The sequence below is a fragment of the Dryobates pubescens genome, chromosome 17 (assembly GCF_014839835.1).
Source record: "Dryobates pubescens isolate bDryPub1 chromosome 17, bDryPub1.pri, whole genome shotgun sequence".
In the NCBI taxonomy this organism is placed as follows: Eukaryota; Metazoa; Chordata; class Aves; order Piciformes; family Picidae; genus Dryobates; species Dryobates pubescens.
Genome location: NC_071628.1, coordinates 12,166,650 through 12,181,792, shown reverse-complemented (window position 1 = coordinate 12,181,792; position 15,143 = coordinate 12,166,650). Strand labels below are relative to the sequence as shown.

Below are 15,143 nucleotides of genomic sequence, written 5' to 3'. Positions count from 1 at the left end.
GAACAGGAACCTTACCTAATCCTCCACAGTATATAATGAATTTAGTAATGTACTTGGAAAATAGTTCCTGTGAAATGGAGAACATTTTGTAGAGGAAAAGAAACAAGAGAAGCTTTCTATTAATCTCTTGCTCAGAGCATTTGGGTTGATAAATAGTTAAATTTGAACTTGAAAAGCAGATACAAATTTTATACATCAATCTTTAGTCTATTTCTGCAAGACGTGGGAGGACCTGGAACAGGCAAAGCAGGAGCACAAATCTGAAACTCCCACATCTCAAGTAAGACTATTTCAGAGTGATTACCTCACTTTTTCTTACTAGAAATTCCATCTGGAAGCTGAGAAGTCTTTCCCAGTGAAACTTTTTAAAGTGTTCTCCCCACAGACACACTGAAACTTTAAGTTGCTAACTAGTTGTAACTGAGAATGTGATTTGCATCTCTAAGTTAATTGACAAATTCCTGTTGCTGAAGTTTGGATTCAAGTGTCTTTTTCAAAGCAAAAAGTAGAAAGAAAAACAGGTAAGCTATTAACCAGTCAGTTTTTTGCCTCAGTCCATTCCCAAAAAGCATTAGGGGTTGGTCCCTTCTCCCAGGCAACCAGCAGAAGAGGACACAGTCTCAAGCTGCACATGGGGAAGTTTAGGCTCAAGGTGAGGAGAAAGCTCTTCACAGAGAGAGTTGTTAGCCATTGGAATGGACTGCCCAGGGAAGTGGTGGAGTCACCATCCCTAGAGGTGTTCAAGAGGGGACTGGATGTGGCACTTGGTGCCATGGTTTAGTAGTCATGAGGTCTTGGGTGACAAGTTGGACTTGATCTTTGAGGTCTTTTCCAACCTTGTTGATTCTATGATTCCATTATTCCCTACCTGAATCTGACTTAATCTTGCAGGCTTGGGGGTTTATAGAAATAAGTGCAATCATATTGTATTAAAAAAAGAAAATAGAATAAAGCAGGTTGGAAGAGACCTTCGAGATCATCATGTCCAACCCATCATCCAACAGCATCTAATCAACTAACCCATGGCACCAAGCACCCCATCAAGTCTCCTCCTAAACACTTCCAGTGATGGCGACTCCACCACCTCCCCCGGCAGCACATTCCAATGGGCAATCACTCCTCCATGAAGAATTTCCTCCTAACATCCACTCTAAACCTCCCCTGGTGCAGCTTGAGACTGTCCCCTCTTGTTCTGGTGCTGGTTGCCTGGGAGAAGAGACCAGCCCCTACCTGTCTACAACCTCCCTTCAGGTAGTTGTAGAGAGCAATAACGTGTCCCAAGCAACAGCTGAAAGAAGCGAACAACCTGCATGAGTTCTGGGGAAGAAAATACATTCGTTGAGTACCAGAGGAAGAACGCCAGTAGCTTCCACTAAGCGTAGTTGGTTGGGATTTTTATCCTTGCAAATAGAATGCTTTCACTGAATTGCGCTGTGCCTGCTTCTCCCCAAGCACAGCTGCTCGCACTGCTGTGAACAGGAGAACCGCTACTGACCGCGAACCACCATACCGCCAGCAATACGGCTCAGGGCTCCAGCGTCATCACTACGCCATTTCCGCACCAATAACAGGAGCCCTTCTAGCAGGCTGTACTCGGCGGCTTTATGGTGGGACGGGGCGGGGCGGGTTGCACAGTGGCGCCGCGCTCGGTGAGGGCAGCTGAACCCCGCCTCTTTCTCCCGCCTCCTTCCGTCACAGCTTCGGCGCCGGCGGCGTCTTCCCCCAGGAGAGGGGTGTCGTGGGAAGCGGCAGCGATGAGCGTCGCGGAGCGGTCTGAGGAGAAGGAGGGAGCGGCGGCCGCGGATAGCCCCGGACGCTCACTGAGTGTGTGAGGGGCGGCCGGGCTGGGCCGAAGGCGGGTGCAGGGAGGTCCGAGGAAGGGGCTGGGGCCGCAGACGGCCGCCCCCGGTTCTGGTCAGAGCTGAGCGCCCACTGGGCGCTCGGCTGAGCCTGGGCTGTGGCTCCACCGGCTGTCCCCAGGAGGGCGGTCAGAGGTGCTCCGGCTGGGTTCCCTCGGGAACCAAGCGCATGCTGTTGTCGGAGCTTTCTCCCGTGCCTGTGGATGGCCTATCAATTATTTTTCTAGAGCTCAGCATACAATAAATAATCATAGCTTACCCATACGAAATTCACCGTTACCTAACTTGCAAACCTCTGGAGTTCAGCATACAGTGTTTAAAGTAAGGCCTCATGTTTTGAGGCTAAGACCTTTATTTTATAGGCCTAGGTTTATTCTGTAACAAAGAAAATAGAGGGTGAGAGCGTGTTGATGTGTGGGCATTCTTGATGCATAGCCAGAACAATTAACAATTTTTTTTTTTCAAAGGCCTGCAGCCTTTGGAATTTTCCAAAACATCTTATTAAAAAAATACTCTTATTTAATTCTTTCTGTTCTGCTATTGTTTAGACAAAATTGTTCACCAGGAAGTTCATGATACAGGAATGGGAATGAGAGGGACAATGAAGGAGGAAAAAGAAAATGTAATTCAGTTGATAAAGGGCAAAAAATTACAACTTGATTATGAAAAGCTTTTGATTTTTCAACAGGAAAATGTAGTCGCTCTAGATGAAACTTCAAATGTGTGCTGACCAGTCACATTCAGTCTGCTATTGGTGTAGGTCCTAGTGATGCATCCCCAGATGAAGGAGTGGTAGAAGATCTCCCTTTAATAGATGAGAAAGCTGTGGAGCAGCTAACTGAGGGATTGGTGTCTTACTATCTGCCTGATCTTCAGCGATCAAAATCAGCACTACAGGAACTTACGTAAGCAAATTTTTAAACCCGGCTTGTTACGTGTGCATACTTTGATACTCCTTTCAACATCATGTTCCAGCTACCCTTAACTGGAGCATAATTTGTGGCAGCATTTCTGTGTTCTAGCTATGGCATCCTGAATAGTGACATGATTTGTGGGAATACATGAGGATGTATAAGCTGCAATGTAGCAACTCTGACTGAAGAATGTATAGCACTAGAACACTTTAAACCAGGTATAACAGAAGACATATAGATTTCTTAAATACTTTTGTAGTGGAAATTATGCCAAAATGTGGATTTATTTTGCTTGCAGAGATTTTCAGGGCAGCTTGAAGTATGAAAGATACACTTGGGAAATATAGTTAACAATTAAGATGGATAGGAATTCTTTGTTCATTGGCATCTCACTGGTAACTGGGAATAATTTCTTTCAAATGAAGGCTGGATCTGCTGTGGTTGCAGAGATACTGGAAAGGGCTTTACATTGATTCATCTTGGGTTTTCACAGTGGATGATGTGATTATGCTGCTGCCAAAGACAACCTGTGTCTGGGAAGACTTTAGCTGATATATGTGGGATAGAGGATCCTTAATAAGCAGCAAGAATCCATGCAAGTTCTATACAGAAATAACTTAGACCTCCAAAATGACACAGAGGCACCCAAGTGGAAAGTCAAGAGCTAATTGTTTTTCTTGTCATTCAGCCGGGGGTGTTCACTCACCACAACCTGCTGAATGCTTGTTTAGGGGGGTTGGATATTCATGCCAGCAGAATTTGTGTGTTCTCTGCTGGGATGCTTCAAAAACTATTTGCTTGAGTCTTTAGTGAAATCATCTAGCAATGTGTAAGAGGAATCTGACAATGGGAAGAATACTTAAAGGGATGGTTAAAAAGCATATGTGATGCTTTATTTTGGGTTTCTGCTTTGTTGTTGTTTCAGACAGAACCAAGTGGTGTTACTAGAAACGTTGGAACAAGAAATTTCAAAATTCAGAGAGTGTAACTCCATTCTTGATCTTGATGCTTTGGTAAGTACTATTCATTCTATCTCAAATCTCAGCATACATTTTCTTGCTGAAACGTTAGTGGCAACTTGTATATTTTCCTTGTTCTTAATGATCTAAAGGAAGAGAGCCAACTAATTCAGATATTTAGCTCAAAATGTTGCTGGAGGAGGTGTGGAACCAGCCTATTTCCTTTAAAGGTCATTTAGATGTGGTGCTTGGGGATATGGTTTAGACGTGAGCTTTGTAGAATGGGGTCAGTGGTTGGGCTTCATCCCAGGAGTCTTTTCCAACCTGAATGATTCTATGCTTCTAAATAGAAAGGGCACTGGGAAGAAAGAACAGGCTCAGCAGATAGTAGTAGTACATCTAGTGGTTCAAACCCAGTAACAAAGCAAAAGTATGCCATTTTTCAGTAGGACCAAAGCTCCAACATGAGCTTTCTGCACCTCTCCAGACTAGTAGGAAGGGTGCATGAAACAATAATATATGGTGCATAAAATGGTATTGATTTTGCTCGGTTTAATGAATCTTAATTTGGTAGGCCGTGGGTGTACCTGTTGAGATATGGTAATTCTCTGTATTAATACATGTAATATGCAAACTTTATATATAAACTTGAACATACTTAGTCAATTATCAAACTGTTCTGGTAATTATTGTAGTTTTGATTGCTGATTTTGGTGTGTAGTTTTATAAAACAACTATTTCAGCTTGACATTAAGTGCTTTAACAGTTATGATTTTTAAGTTTTCAGAAGCTAAGCACTATCACAACAAGTTAGTGAATATTAGAAACGAGATGATGATGCTTCATGAGAAGACATCAAAGCTAAAAGTGAGTGTGATTCAATATCTTTACTTTCTACACAGATGTTTAATTATGTGTTGCTGACTTCCATTAAAATAGAATCTTCAGTCTTTATATTAAATGGATGTTTTCAGTAGCACCAAGCCACATTTTAAACTTTCACTTGACTCCTACCTGTGCACATAAGCTATGAGTAAATCTCAGTATCATCACCAAGGTTTCTTCTGTTGCTTAATCCACTCCACTCCAGCTAGTTCCCTTTGTTGTTTCAGTTTCTTTGCCTTTTTAATGAAAACTAGATTGTCATAAATGTAAGAATTTCTCCTTCTTTTAACAGTGGCACAAGTTCACTGACTTTATAGGCAGTCTGTGGTTACATTCTGGCAAGATTAGTCCTTCACTATGTTCAACGAAAGGGTTGTCTCTTGGAGGCAATAAATTACACAGTATGCACCTTGTCTGGTATACACAAAGTATGACTTTTAGTGAGGCTGAAGGGAGTCCAGTATGTTCCCTGCTGCTGTATTTTTCTGCTGTTTCTGAATGGTCAGATGGAAATGGGAGGGAGGAAGAAAAACGAACAGTTTATGGCACATTCAGTTGTAGGCAGGGTGGGTTGGAGAAGATAATGTTAAGAGAATGGGAAAGATTTTGTTTGTAGCTCCACCTTAAATACAGCTATAAAACTTCAAATTATTTACTTGTCCTTTCTGTTTAGAAAAGAGCACTAAAGCTGCAACAAAAGAGGCAGAAGGAAGAACTGGAACGAGAACAGCAACGTGAGAAGGAACTCGAAAGAGAGAAGCAGTTAACAGCAAAACCTGCTAAGAGGACATGAGAGCAGAGCATGCAACAACTTGTCCAAATTGATAATTTCTGCACTCTCTGGAGTTAAGGCAGATGTTGCTTAAACTGGGCTATAGCTGCTGATAGCTACAATCTACTCTATGATGTCTTAAATTCCAGAATGGTAATAGGATTGGTAATATTCAATTTTTTTCCATTTAAGCCATTCGAGTTGCCTTCTTTTGTAATGCTATGCAGTTTGATATTGTTACAATGTAAGTTAATTTTATATATATATGTATGTGTATAGGAAAACTTAGGCATCACAGTTCTAAGTACTTATCTTTTTCATGGTATTTAGAATTCTCAGAGAGATTTGGTTGCTGGCATACGCATTTTTCAGACAAAATACAGGATACTAGTTACAATTTCCCATCACCAGACTCCAGTGAATGTGTATTTCAGTGAAAGTGCTTTGGTTCAGGGAGCTGAGATCTCTTTTTGATGCCTTGTTTCATCAATACTGACCTTCTCTGCAGCCTTTGTTGGGTCTGTCTCTAATGAACTAAAGTAACTTCCAGTGTATTTGCCCAAAAACTCACTTAATTGCAGCAGTTTGTTAGATTTTGGTGTGGGTTTTTTGTTGTTGTTGTTGAGTTTGTTTGTTGTTGTTGTTGTTTGGTTTTTGGGGGGTTTTTTGGGGGGCATCAAATAACTTAAAAACAGCTTGAAAGTAACTTCTGAGTAGGTTCCCAACTGAATTGGTTGCGTTGAGGAGGAAGCAGAACGTAGAAGGTTCTCAAAATGAGAAGATTAATGCGTTTGTTCTTCCACAAACATTTGAGTCAAACCAGGGAACTGTTGCTTTCTGTAATGGTTGCACAGGAAGGCTATGTGGTCTAAGCAGATGGCTGTGGGATTAGAAGTTGTACTTTCTTCGTTTTGTGTGGCAAAATAAAGCACAACCAAAGCTAAACAATTTCTATTTCATGTGAAATTCAGTTACTTGTAGGAAAAACTGCTGTATTTAATTTTTTAACCTGACAAATTATTCATTTGCACTTTGGGACGATGTAAGATAATTTTGTTATGCTGTTCTCCTCAAATTGGTGATGATTAGTGTTTGTTAATGACAAATGTGCAATGGAGGTTGATACCAATTTCTCTGAATGTAATTGGTTTCTTGCAGCACTTGGTGTACACTCCCATTCAAATGAATGTACATGTTATCTAGACTGGTAAAAGATATTTAAACTATCTATTCCTGCAGTCTAACACACTAGTTATTTTATAGCTGTGTTAGTTTTTAAGTAGAATTGTAAGTGGTGTGTTTGGAAATGAGGTGAAGGTTAAGCTATGTAGATTTTTCCATTAAATATCTATGGTAAGGTGGCAGAAGGAGTACAGTCAATTTTAGTTTGTCTTCAGTTTTAGATGATTTACACAGTGCACACCTGTCTGGACTCTTCTGTATTATAATTTTCTGAACTTTTGATTTTTTGTTCTTAATATTTGTTATCTTTTTTTTCCATTAAAGGCTTACTCTAACAAGTAATTATGAGGAGAAACTGAGGGAGCTGGGTCTCTTTAGTTTGGAGAAGACTAAGGGGGTGACCTCATTAATGTTTATGTAAAGGGTGAGGGTAGAGTCAGGCTCTTCTTGGTGATGCCAATGAAAGAACAAGGGGCAGTGGGTGGAAGGTGAAGCATAGGAAGTTCCATATAAACATGAGGAAAAATTTTTTCACTGTGAGGACAAAGAAACACTGGAATAGGCTTCCAGGGAGGTTGTGGAGTCTCCCTCTCTGGAAGATATTCAACACGTGCCTGGATGCGTTCCTATGTGATCTGGTATAGGTGATCCTGCTCTGGCAGGGGGCTTGGACTAGATGACCTGTCAAGATCCCTTACAGCCCCTAACATTCTGTGATTCCGTAGTTATCCCATATGCAAGGTAAACTGGGATAGCGTGTATGGGGCAAGGAGAACAAACTTCAGTGAAGAGACACTGAAATGCTGTTACGGAAGCAGTAATAGAGTAAAACTTTCCACAGGTATTTTTCTTTCAAGTTGACTTGTGTTTGCTAATTGCCAGTGGGTAGTTGACCTGTGCTGTGGTTTGTATATATTTCTAAGAGAAATGTAAAGAATTTCCACAGTCCATTTTTGGAGCAGAATGTACATAGCTAAATGTTTAAGCATTTTATGTTGTGATGTCATTTCAAAATTAGATTCTGGGAATTTAAACGGTTCTTATTAAAGTATAACATGAAACCAGATGCCTCAGTATCCAAACTTGGATTAAATTCTTGTGGTGGTTCATGATTTGTGGTTCCTCATCCAGAATCCGGTTTAGCATTTCAAGTTGTGGTCTCTTTCCGTGACGAACTGGGGCTTTTCCAAGTGACTGTGGGGTGTTTTTGTTTTGTTTCAAAAATCATAGCTACTTTTACTGAAAATAGAATTCTGAGCATAGAAACCGATGGTTTTGCAATTATGTGTTTCAGTGTTTCTTTGGAATAATTCCTGATCGCAGGAGTAAGAATTTGAAGTGCTTGTCTGAGGAATGACATACACATACGTGAAAATGTAACTGCTGACTTTTCCAATACAATTGTAGTAAAATCTGGGCTTTGTGTGAATAAGGAACATACAGCTTTAAATGAGACAATTTTTAATCCAGTGAAATCTAGATTTTTATCTGATAGTGGTAGCTTTACTGTGTTGATAAGACTTGTTTCCTTTTGGAAAGCAGCTGCACAGTATTTTACCTGTTTCTAGTGTGTGCTGTGACCTAAGTGATAACAGCATAAATGATTATGTAAAGGTTGTTTCTATAGTGGACCTGTTGGGATTCTAGCAGCTGAGAGTCTCCTGTCTGATTTATTCCAAATTATACTTCAGCAGGCACTTTCTGCCACCTGCTGCTTACCTTGCAACACTGCTGGCTGCCCTGCAATGTAATTCCAAGCTTGGTACCTCATGGTCCATGGTTTTAAAACATTTTTCTGTCTAATTGGCTCTTTGGTCTTCGTTGGATTAGTTGTGTGAATGTAATTACTGCTAAAACTTTGCAGGACTTAGAGTTAGTGATGTAAATATGTAAGAATGCCAATTACAGCAGTATCATATGACAAACAGTGTACAGAAAACTTCTTACTAGGCAGTATGTGAAGACAGCAAAGATTATTTATTTATTATTTTTAAAAATCAAGATGTAAGCTTAAATTGAAATAAATTGTTGGTTTGGGCACAAATATCACTACTTTCCAGTAACTTGAAGTACACTTGTGCTTACTAAACTTTTCTCAGTCCTTGAGCAAAGTGATATGTAGAAAAACAGGCACTAAAACTGGACAGTCACATCCCCACCACTACCATGGTATGTCCTCAAACCAGTCCTTTATGATACCAGCTCAGCTAATAGCTCTTGTGATGTGACAAACTTAGTTTTTTCACATATTCTCTATGCAGATGGTTGAGCTAAAACTGATAGGAAGAACAGCTCCAGTATCATTCTCTGACAGTGTCACAACAGTGCTGGTGTGGAGAGCACTGTTTTTGTCCAGGCGGTAACTGTTGGCAGCCACAGATGACTGGAGAGGTTATGACTAACTCAAATCCATGATCAAAGTGTTGTGCATTAAATGATTTGTAGTTTTAAAGCACAGATGTTTGTCATACTCAATAACTCAGTATTTCCTTTTTGGTTTTGCTTTTATCTGTATTTATCTCCATGATGTCAAGCCATGGAGTTTAAGAAAGGAGGCAGAGCACCCTGGCTGGCATTTGGGAAAGTTGTAACAAATGTATTTGGCTTTTACAAGCTTGCAGTGTAATGAAGCAAATCATTGAAAGCTTGATAACGAATAACTTCAAAATCTACACTCATGCAAAGGTAATAGTTACTAAAGCAGTCATTTACAGAAGTAATTTCACAGTATCATTCACACTAAGATGCAAGACAGAAAACAAGGCTGATCTATTTGTTTCATGTGTTGCAATGAGCAATATGTCCCAGTACTGCTGTGAAAGCAAGATGATGAGTACGTGTCCTGGTCAGCAAAACACTGTGTCTGTAAATTAGCAATATAGTTTATTGCCTTGATAAGGAAGACTTCTTTTACCTGGGACTGAGTAAAGTGTAATATCCTCCTGTGTAAATACAGCCTGCCAGAGTAATAACAGAATTATTAAAATGAACTCTCTGCCACCCCACTACCTGAAATTACTATTTCACCCCTTCACTGCTCAACCGAAGTTGCTGGTTTTCCAGTCTTTGAAACCGAGTAGAAGTTGTGTTGGTAAACTATGTATGAGAATGCATTTCATACTCTAGTTTGCTTCTGTTTCTTTATTTTTTTTCCCTTTCTTTTTCCTTAGTCTGGTATGCCAGAAGAAGAATTTCTCCAAGAAAAAATATCAAAGGTGTGAGGTAAGTTGCTACTTTTACATCAACCAATGTTACTGGAATCTGTTTGAGACTGTGCTTGCTAAGGTATGCAATTTCTACTGAAGGGTAATCCCCATCCTGCATTGTGAAGTTCTTCTGAAAACAAACTTGTATCCTGTCAAAAATTAATGATGTCTTATGGCTCAACCTGCTTCTTAGACTTGCTTTGTGTATTTCTGTGAGAACAGCCACTGATGGGGTCTGGCACTGTGAGTTTTAACAAGCAGGCAAAACAAGTAATTCTAATTCAGGTATTAAGTGCTGTGGCCTCTTCTCCAACAACCTCTGTGCTTGGCAGAGAACCTCTATGAGACAGAGGTAAATTGTGTAGCTGAACTTTATGATTATTTGCCTTCAGTTGAAGTTTAGGAAAGCAATTGATGCCTTTTTTCTACAAATAGAAGATCACAGTAACACAAGCCAAGTTAAGAGTATTAGCTAGTTTGTCGCTGGCTGTCTGTGAGGAGCAACAATGTACTTGTGGCAAACATGGCAACTGTGGAGCTGGGACAGAGAAACTGTTTGTGTTGGGAAGTGCAGGGTATGATTGCAGTGTGTGTGCATTGATGCACCAGGAGACTGCCCCAGGTACTGCTTTTCAAATGGGGCATCCTGTAGAGTATCTCACTCCCTTTTGCTGTTTAGCTACATGTGGACAGTGGAACAGCCTTGTAGTAACTTCCAATGTAACTCCTCCACACTTTTCACTATTTTTTTTTATATCTTTCCACACTTGACTGTGTATCAGGTGAGCATTTTTACCTGTGCACAAACCTTGTGGAGGAAAGTTGAATCTGGGAAAGAAATGGCCTGGCACGTGATTTGGATCTGTTGGTTGCTTGATGCGTGAGAGCTGGCACAAGTAGTTTTATCTGTGTTTGTTACTCTCAAGGCTACTCTTCATGTGACTTCTTTGTTTGACAACATGACAGCTGTTATTACTTTGTGCTGTCACTGTGCCATAAATAAAAATTTTTGGAGAAAACATTTTAAAACTTGGCTCCAGTGAGCTGCAGTTAGCTGAATAGAAACAAGAGATGGCAGCCCTGCTCTTTGCTTGTACTTCAAATGAAATGAACCTCTTTCTCCATGCATCCAGGTGAGTTACACCCTGATTTCAGCTTAGGACTCGTAACAGTTTGCCTTATTTTTGTTTCTTAATATTTTATGGGGTTTTTTTCGAAGTGATGGTATTACAAGCTTTAGTCTGATTTTTGAGATTGACAAGCTGGAAGAGCAATTGGTTTGAAGACAAAAGGACATTTAAGGGGGAAAAATAGATTAATACGAACCCAAAGACACAGCTGCGGTGGTGCTAGGATCCGTTCAGCTTTCGTTTCGGTTACAGCAGCTACGATAACGGCGTGTGGAACTTTCGCTTTTTTTTTTTTTAATTTTGAACCTTCTACGTTCTGACCGAAAGCACCGTTGCTCGGCCGGCACCCGCCTCGCCGAGGTCACAGCCCACAGGCTTCACGCACCGCCCATGTTGGGCCGGACTCTGGTCTTTGCCCGCTGGCCAGGCCGGGCAGCACCTGCCACGGCCGAACTCCGCCCCGCCGCTCCCGCGGCTGGACGCGGCGTTCATCGCGCACGGGCTGGCGGCGCGGTCCGTCCCCGGCTCTTCTCTGCGCAACAGGCAGGCAAGTGTGGGGCACTGCCTTGGCGTGAGGGAGCGGGGCCGGGGGGTCGGTCCTGCCGCGAGGGAGCAGAGGTAACTGCTCGCCCTGGCCAGCAGGGCCGAAGCGGCCGGCCCAGCGACAGAGGTAGCCTCGGCCCCGGGCAAGAGGGTCCGACCCGTCCATGCCCGGCGGGCAGCCCGCGGGCTTCGGGCTCTCCGCCGGCAGCAGCAGTCTCTGAGAGCGGAGGGGGAAACAACCCTGCTTTGGGGATTCCTGCAAGTCCGAACACCTCTGACCTCGAGGAGGGGCGAGGAGAAGCGGGGTACAGCAGAGGCCATCGCTGCGCGGTTACGTTTCCAGCAGCAGCAGCAGCAGCAGGCGCTGTATTTTGCAGTGCCTATCCTTGTGTATGTGTATAGATGGATTTGCCCAGATGTAGCACCTGCCGGGGCTGGTTTTGCAGACCCTGGTGCCTCGGGATGTCCTGCAGAGACGGGAAGAGGTGCGCATGGCCGCCCTGGCTCAGGGTTGTAACCCTGTCACTGTCCGGAGCTCGACGTGGGCATGCGGGATCGGCGACGGCTACCTGCCGGGCCGGCACGCTGGAGCTGCTGAGTGTTTGTTCACGGGAGGAATGTTTACACTGTTATCATGGCCAACCGTTCAGGTGATAGCTGCAAAAATCTCTGCTCGCTAGTAACTTCATTTGTTCTAACTCTCTGCACTGGCTCAGTGAAATAGTCTTGGGAGCTACTAAGCATACAATAGAAATTCCAAAGAGGAGAAAACCCATGTTACTCTGAGTATCTGCACGATGTGTCCTGCTTCAGGTAAATGTCTTTTCTAGGCACTAGCTGTGTCTTTGAAGGCTTATTTACTGGATAGGAAACTGCCCAGCTGACAAGAGAAAGACTTGTAACCCTTGCTATTCTACATGGGTCCCTTGGGCTTGAAAATGTACCTGTTCTGTGATACCTGCTCCAAGTAGGTAATGCTGCAAAATTAATTGTGACAAAGTACCTGAGATCAGCTAGTGGACCTGATAACTGCACACAATAAGAAATGTAATGTTGGTTCCTTTAATTAACCACTTCTCTTAGGATTTGCCAGTGCTGTATTTCTGTCTTCTTGTCCATGTCTTTGTTGCATAGAGGTTGATTTCATTTATTTATGCACGTTAATACAAGGAGGGCTGTATCCAAAGATAATTTCATATTTTGAGCTTGTCCATAGGCATTGGTAGAATAGATTTGCCTCTCTTGGTGACAAAATCAGTTTTAAGCAGCAGAACTGACTCAAATTAAGTAGAGTCCTCACTAAGGTTGAGAAGTATACCATAGGCTTTACCTTTACTAAGCAATGCTCCAAGATTTCTACCCAGATCTTCATGAGGAATGTGATTTCATGCTATGTAAGGTGTTTTGTTGTGTGTAGTTCAAGGGATGATGGATGAGTGTGCTGTGTGTTAAAATTTCAGTTCAGTCCAGTAGGCTAATCATGAATTTTCCCCTTTGCCTTCATTTTTGTTCTGTAATTCCTCTGTTCCTTTATCTCCTGTGTCCAAAGCAGAGGGCTGATGTGGTGTTGACTGTCTCCATCATATAGCTGTTCTGGATGTTGCTGTTCTTTTTAAAACAGCTCTCTACAAATGGCAAAAAACAGCTCTCTACAAATTGTTTCTGTATGCTCTGAAGCAGTTTAGAAGGAACATAATACTGCATTATCAATTAGACTGCTGTTAGCTAAGGTGTATGTGCTTACAAGTGTGTTTGCTTCAACATTTGGTCAGAGAAGGTAATTATTCCTTAGCACTAAAAAGATGAAGCCTTGTTCTCCATGTCCAGACACGCCACGTGTTGTCATCCTGTTCTGTGTGTTTAAGAAAACCCAGAGCAAAACTCTGTGTTCATGAACTTCCGCAAGCAGGATGTCCCCCTTACAACCGTCTCCCAAGCAAATTGCAAAACTTACTCTTCACAGTTCATTTTTCTCTGACGTGGGGGAAGCAAGACGCATCTCAACCAGGTAATTTTTCTTTCTAGAGCTAGAACAAATATCCTGCCCTTGCTTGAGCAGTTTGTCCATATCTTTAACTGCCTGTGCTAGACAGATCATAAACAGCATTCTAAAGTGGAACTGACTTATTGTAGAGTTCTGTTTTGAATGGGAAGGGGGATGGGAGGAATATGCCTGCAGGAAACTTCCTGTAAACCAAAAGTATTAAAACTAGTTTTACAATGGACACCTCTAAGATTTTTTTCTGCTCTATCCCAAATGAATTGTATTGTAGGGGTTAGTAAAGTCACTTCATAAAGAATTGGAAGTACAAGGAGGTGAGGGATGTTAGTGTACCTTGTGAATGTGTGGGGCTAATTGTTCAACTAAATCTAGCTTAGTGGAGAATTTTGAAGATGCCCTTGGATGATTTTCTTTAAAATATTTGAGATTTCTAGTGACATTTGCAAATTCCTGTCTGTAAATACCATAAATGAGTTCTACCCTTTTTAAGTGCCTGATGACTCAAGGAATTAAGGGGTACAGCACCCAGGAACATCTTGTCATAGGTTGTTTTTCAGGTTATAATGCTTACTCATTCTTTATTGGCAATGTGGCAATAAGGAACTGAATTAAAAGGAGTTTATATATCTAATTAATCGCTGAGAAACTAAATCCTGATACTTGGCGTGTGCAGACAACAGTTTCAGAAGAGGAAAGCTCTTGCTCATGCTAGCAGAGGTAGGGAAAGGTGAGGTCACGTTCACTGTCTTGTAGGTAACACAGTTGCATATTCAGTGCTACAATTGCCAAGTTATATCACACTTTAAAGTTCTGGCTCTGACTTGTCCAATGATAGGGTGCAACTTTAGCAAAGGTAAGTATGGGTCTTTGACTTTCTTTTCCAGCTACTTTGCTGATGTTAAAAGTGAAGAGGTGACTATGAATAAAAAAAAAAAAAACTAAGTATTTTGGGTATACTTAAAGATCCCAGTTACAGGAATATGTAAATTCTTATTTCATTGAACTTTGTTTTCCTATCAAGCTTAGAATTGCAGAATGTTAGGAGCTGGAAGGGACCTTGAAAGATTGTCTAGTCCAACCCTGGCTGCTGGAGCAAGATCACCTAGAGTAGGTCTCACAGGAACACAATCTAGGTGGGGTTTGAATGTCTTCAGAGAAGGAAAGACATCGCAGCTTCTCTGAGCAGCCTGCACCAGGGGCCCACTGTGTCTCCTGAAAGAATAGACTAATACACGTTCAATACACTAATACACACTCAAAGCACCATGGCATGCTTACCCTAATGGCTTGCATGCCTGAGATGCAGGGAGACAGTATATGCCTGATTTGTGCATATACCATTAAAATACAAGTGTAATGATGTGTTTGGCTGGCACATTACAGTTAGTGGAATGGCACTCTGTATGTTTACACAGCTACCTTCAGTATTTTAATGATCTACAACACCTAACAAATTCTTGTTCCTTCTTGCAGTGCTCGTCCCTTCAGGGTTTTACCATTACAGCTGGAGTTACAGCCTATGCACTGCCGCTGCTGTAGGATCAGATACACTTTTCTGCTGTGATAACCAGAAAATGTTCTTATGCTTTGTTGGAATTCTTTTGCTTGTATGAAATTTCAATTTCCTGACATAGGCCATTATTAACCTTTTTGCTTTTTTCTTGTCCAAACTGACTACAATCCATTTGTGC

At 41.7% G+C, this 15,143-nt stretch overlaps 1 protein-coding gene across 1 annotated transcript; it reads left to right on the top strand.

The window, feature by feature from the left end:
- Positions 1-1,627: 1,627 nt before the first annotated feature.
- Positions 1,628-5,782, top strand: BLOC1S6 (biogenesis of lysosomal organelles complex 1 subunit 6). The gene is made up of 5 exons (XM_054168997.1): positions 1,628-1,824; positions 2,620-2,764; positions 3,699-3,786; positions 4,513-4,599; positions 5,291-5,782. The coding sequence occupies exons 1-5, from the start codon at positions 1,755-1,757 to the stop codon at positions 5,408-5,410; spliced, it is 510 nt and encodes a 169-aa protein (XP_054024972.1). The 5' UTR covers positions 1,628-1,754; the 3' UTR covers positions 5,411-5,782.
- Positions 5,783-15,143: the final 9,361 nt, after the last annotated feature.

What these genes read in the sequence shown, in the direction of transcription:
- BLOC1S6 (XM_054168997.1), top strand. Translation starts at nt 1,755, where the DNA reads ATGAGCGTCGCGGAGCGGTCTGAGGAGAAGGAGGGAGCGGCGGCCGCG. An exon ending in TTCTTGATCTTGATGCTTTG is followed by an intron (nt 3,787 to 4,512) that starts GTAAGTACTATT and finishes ATGATTTTTAAG; the next exon opens with TTTTCAGAAGCTAAGCACTA. An exon ending in AGAAGACATCAAAGCTAAAA is followed by an intron (nt 4,600 to 5,290) that starts GTGAGTGTGATT and finishes CTTTCTGTTTAG; the next exon opens with AAAAGAGCACTAAAGCTGCA.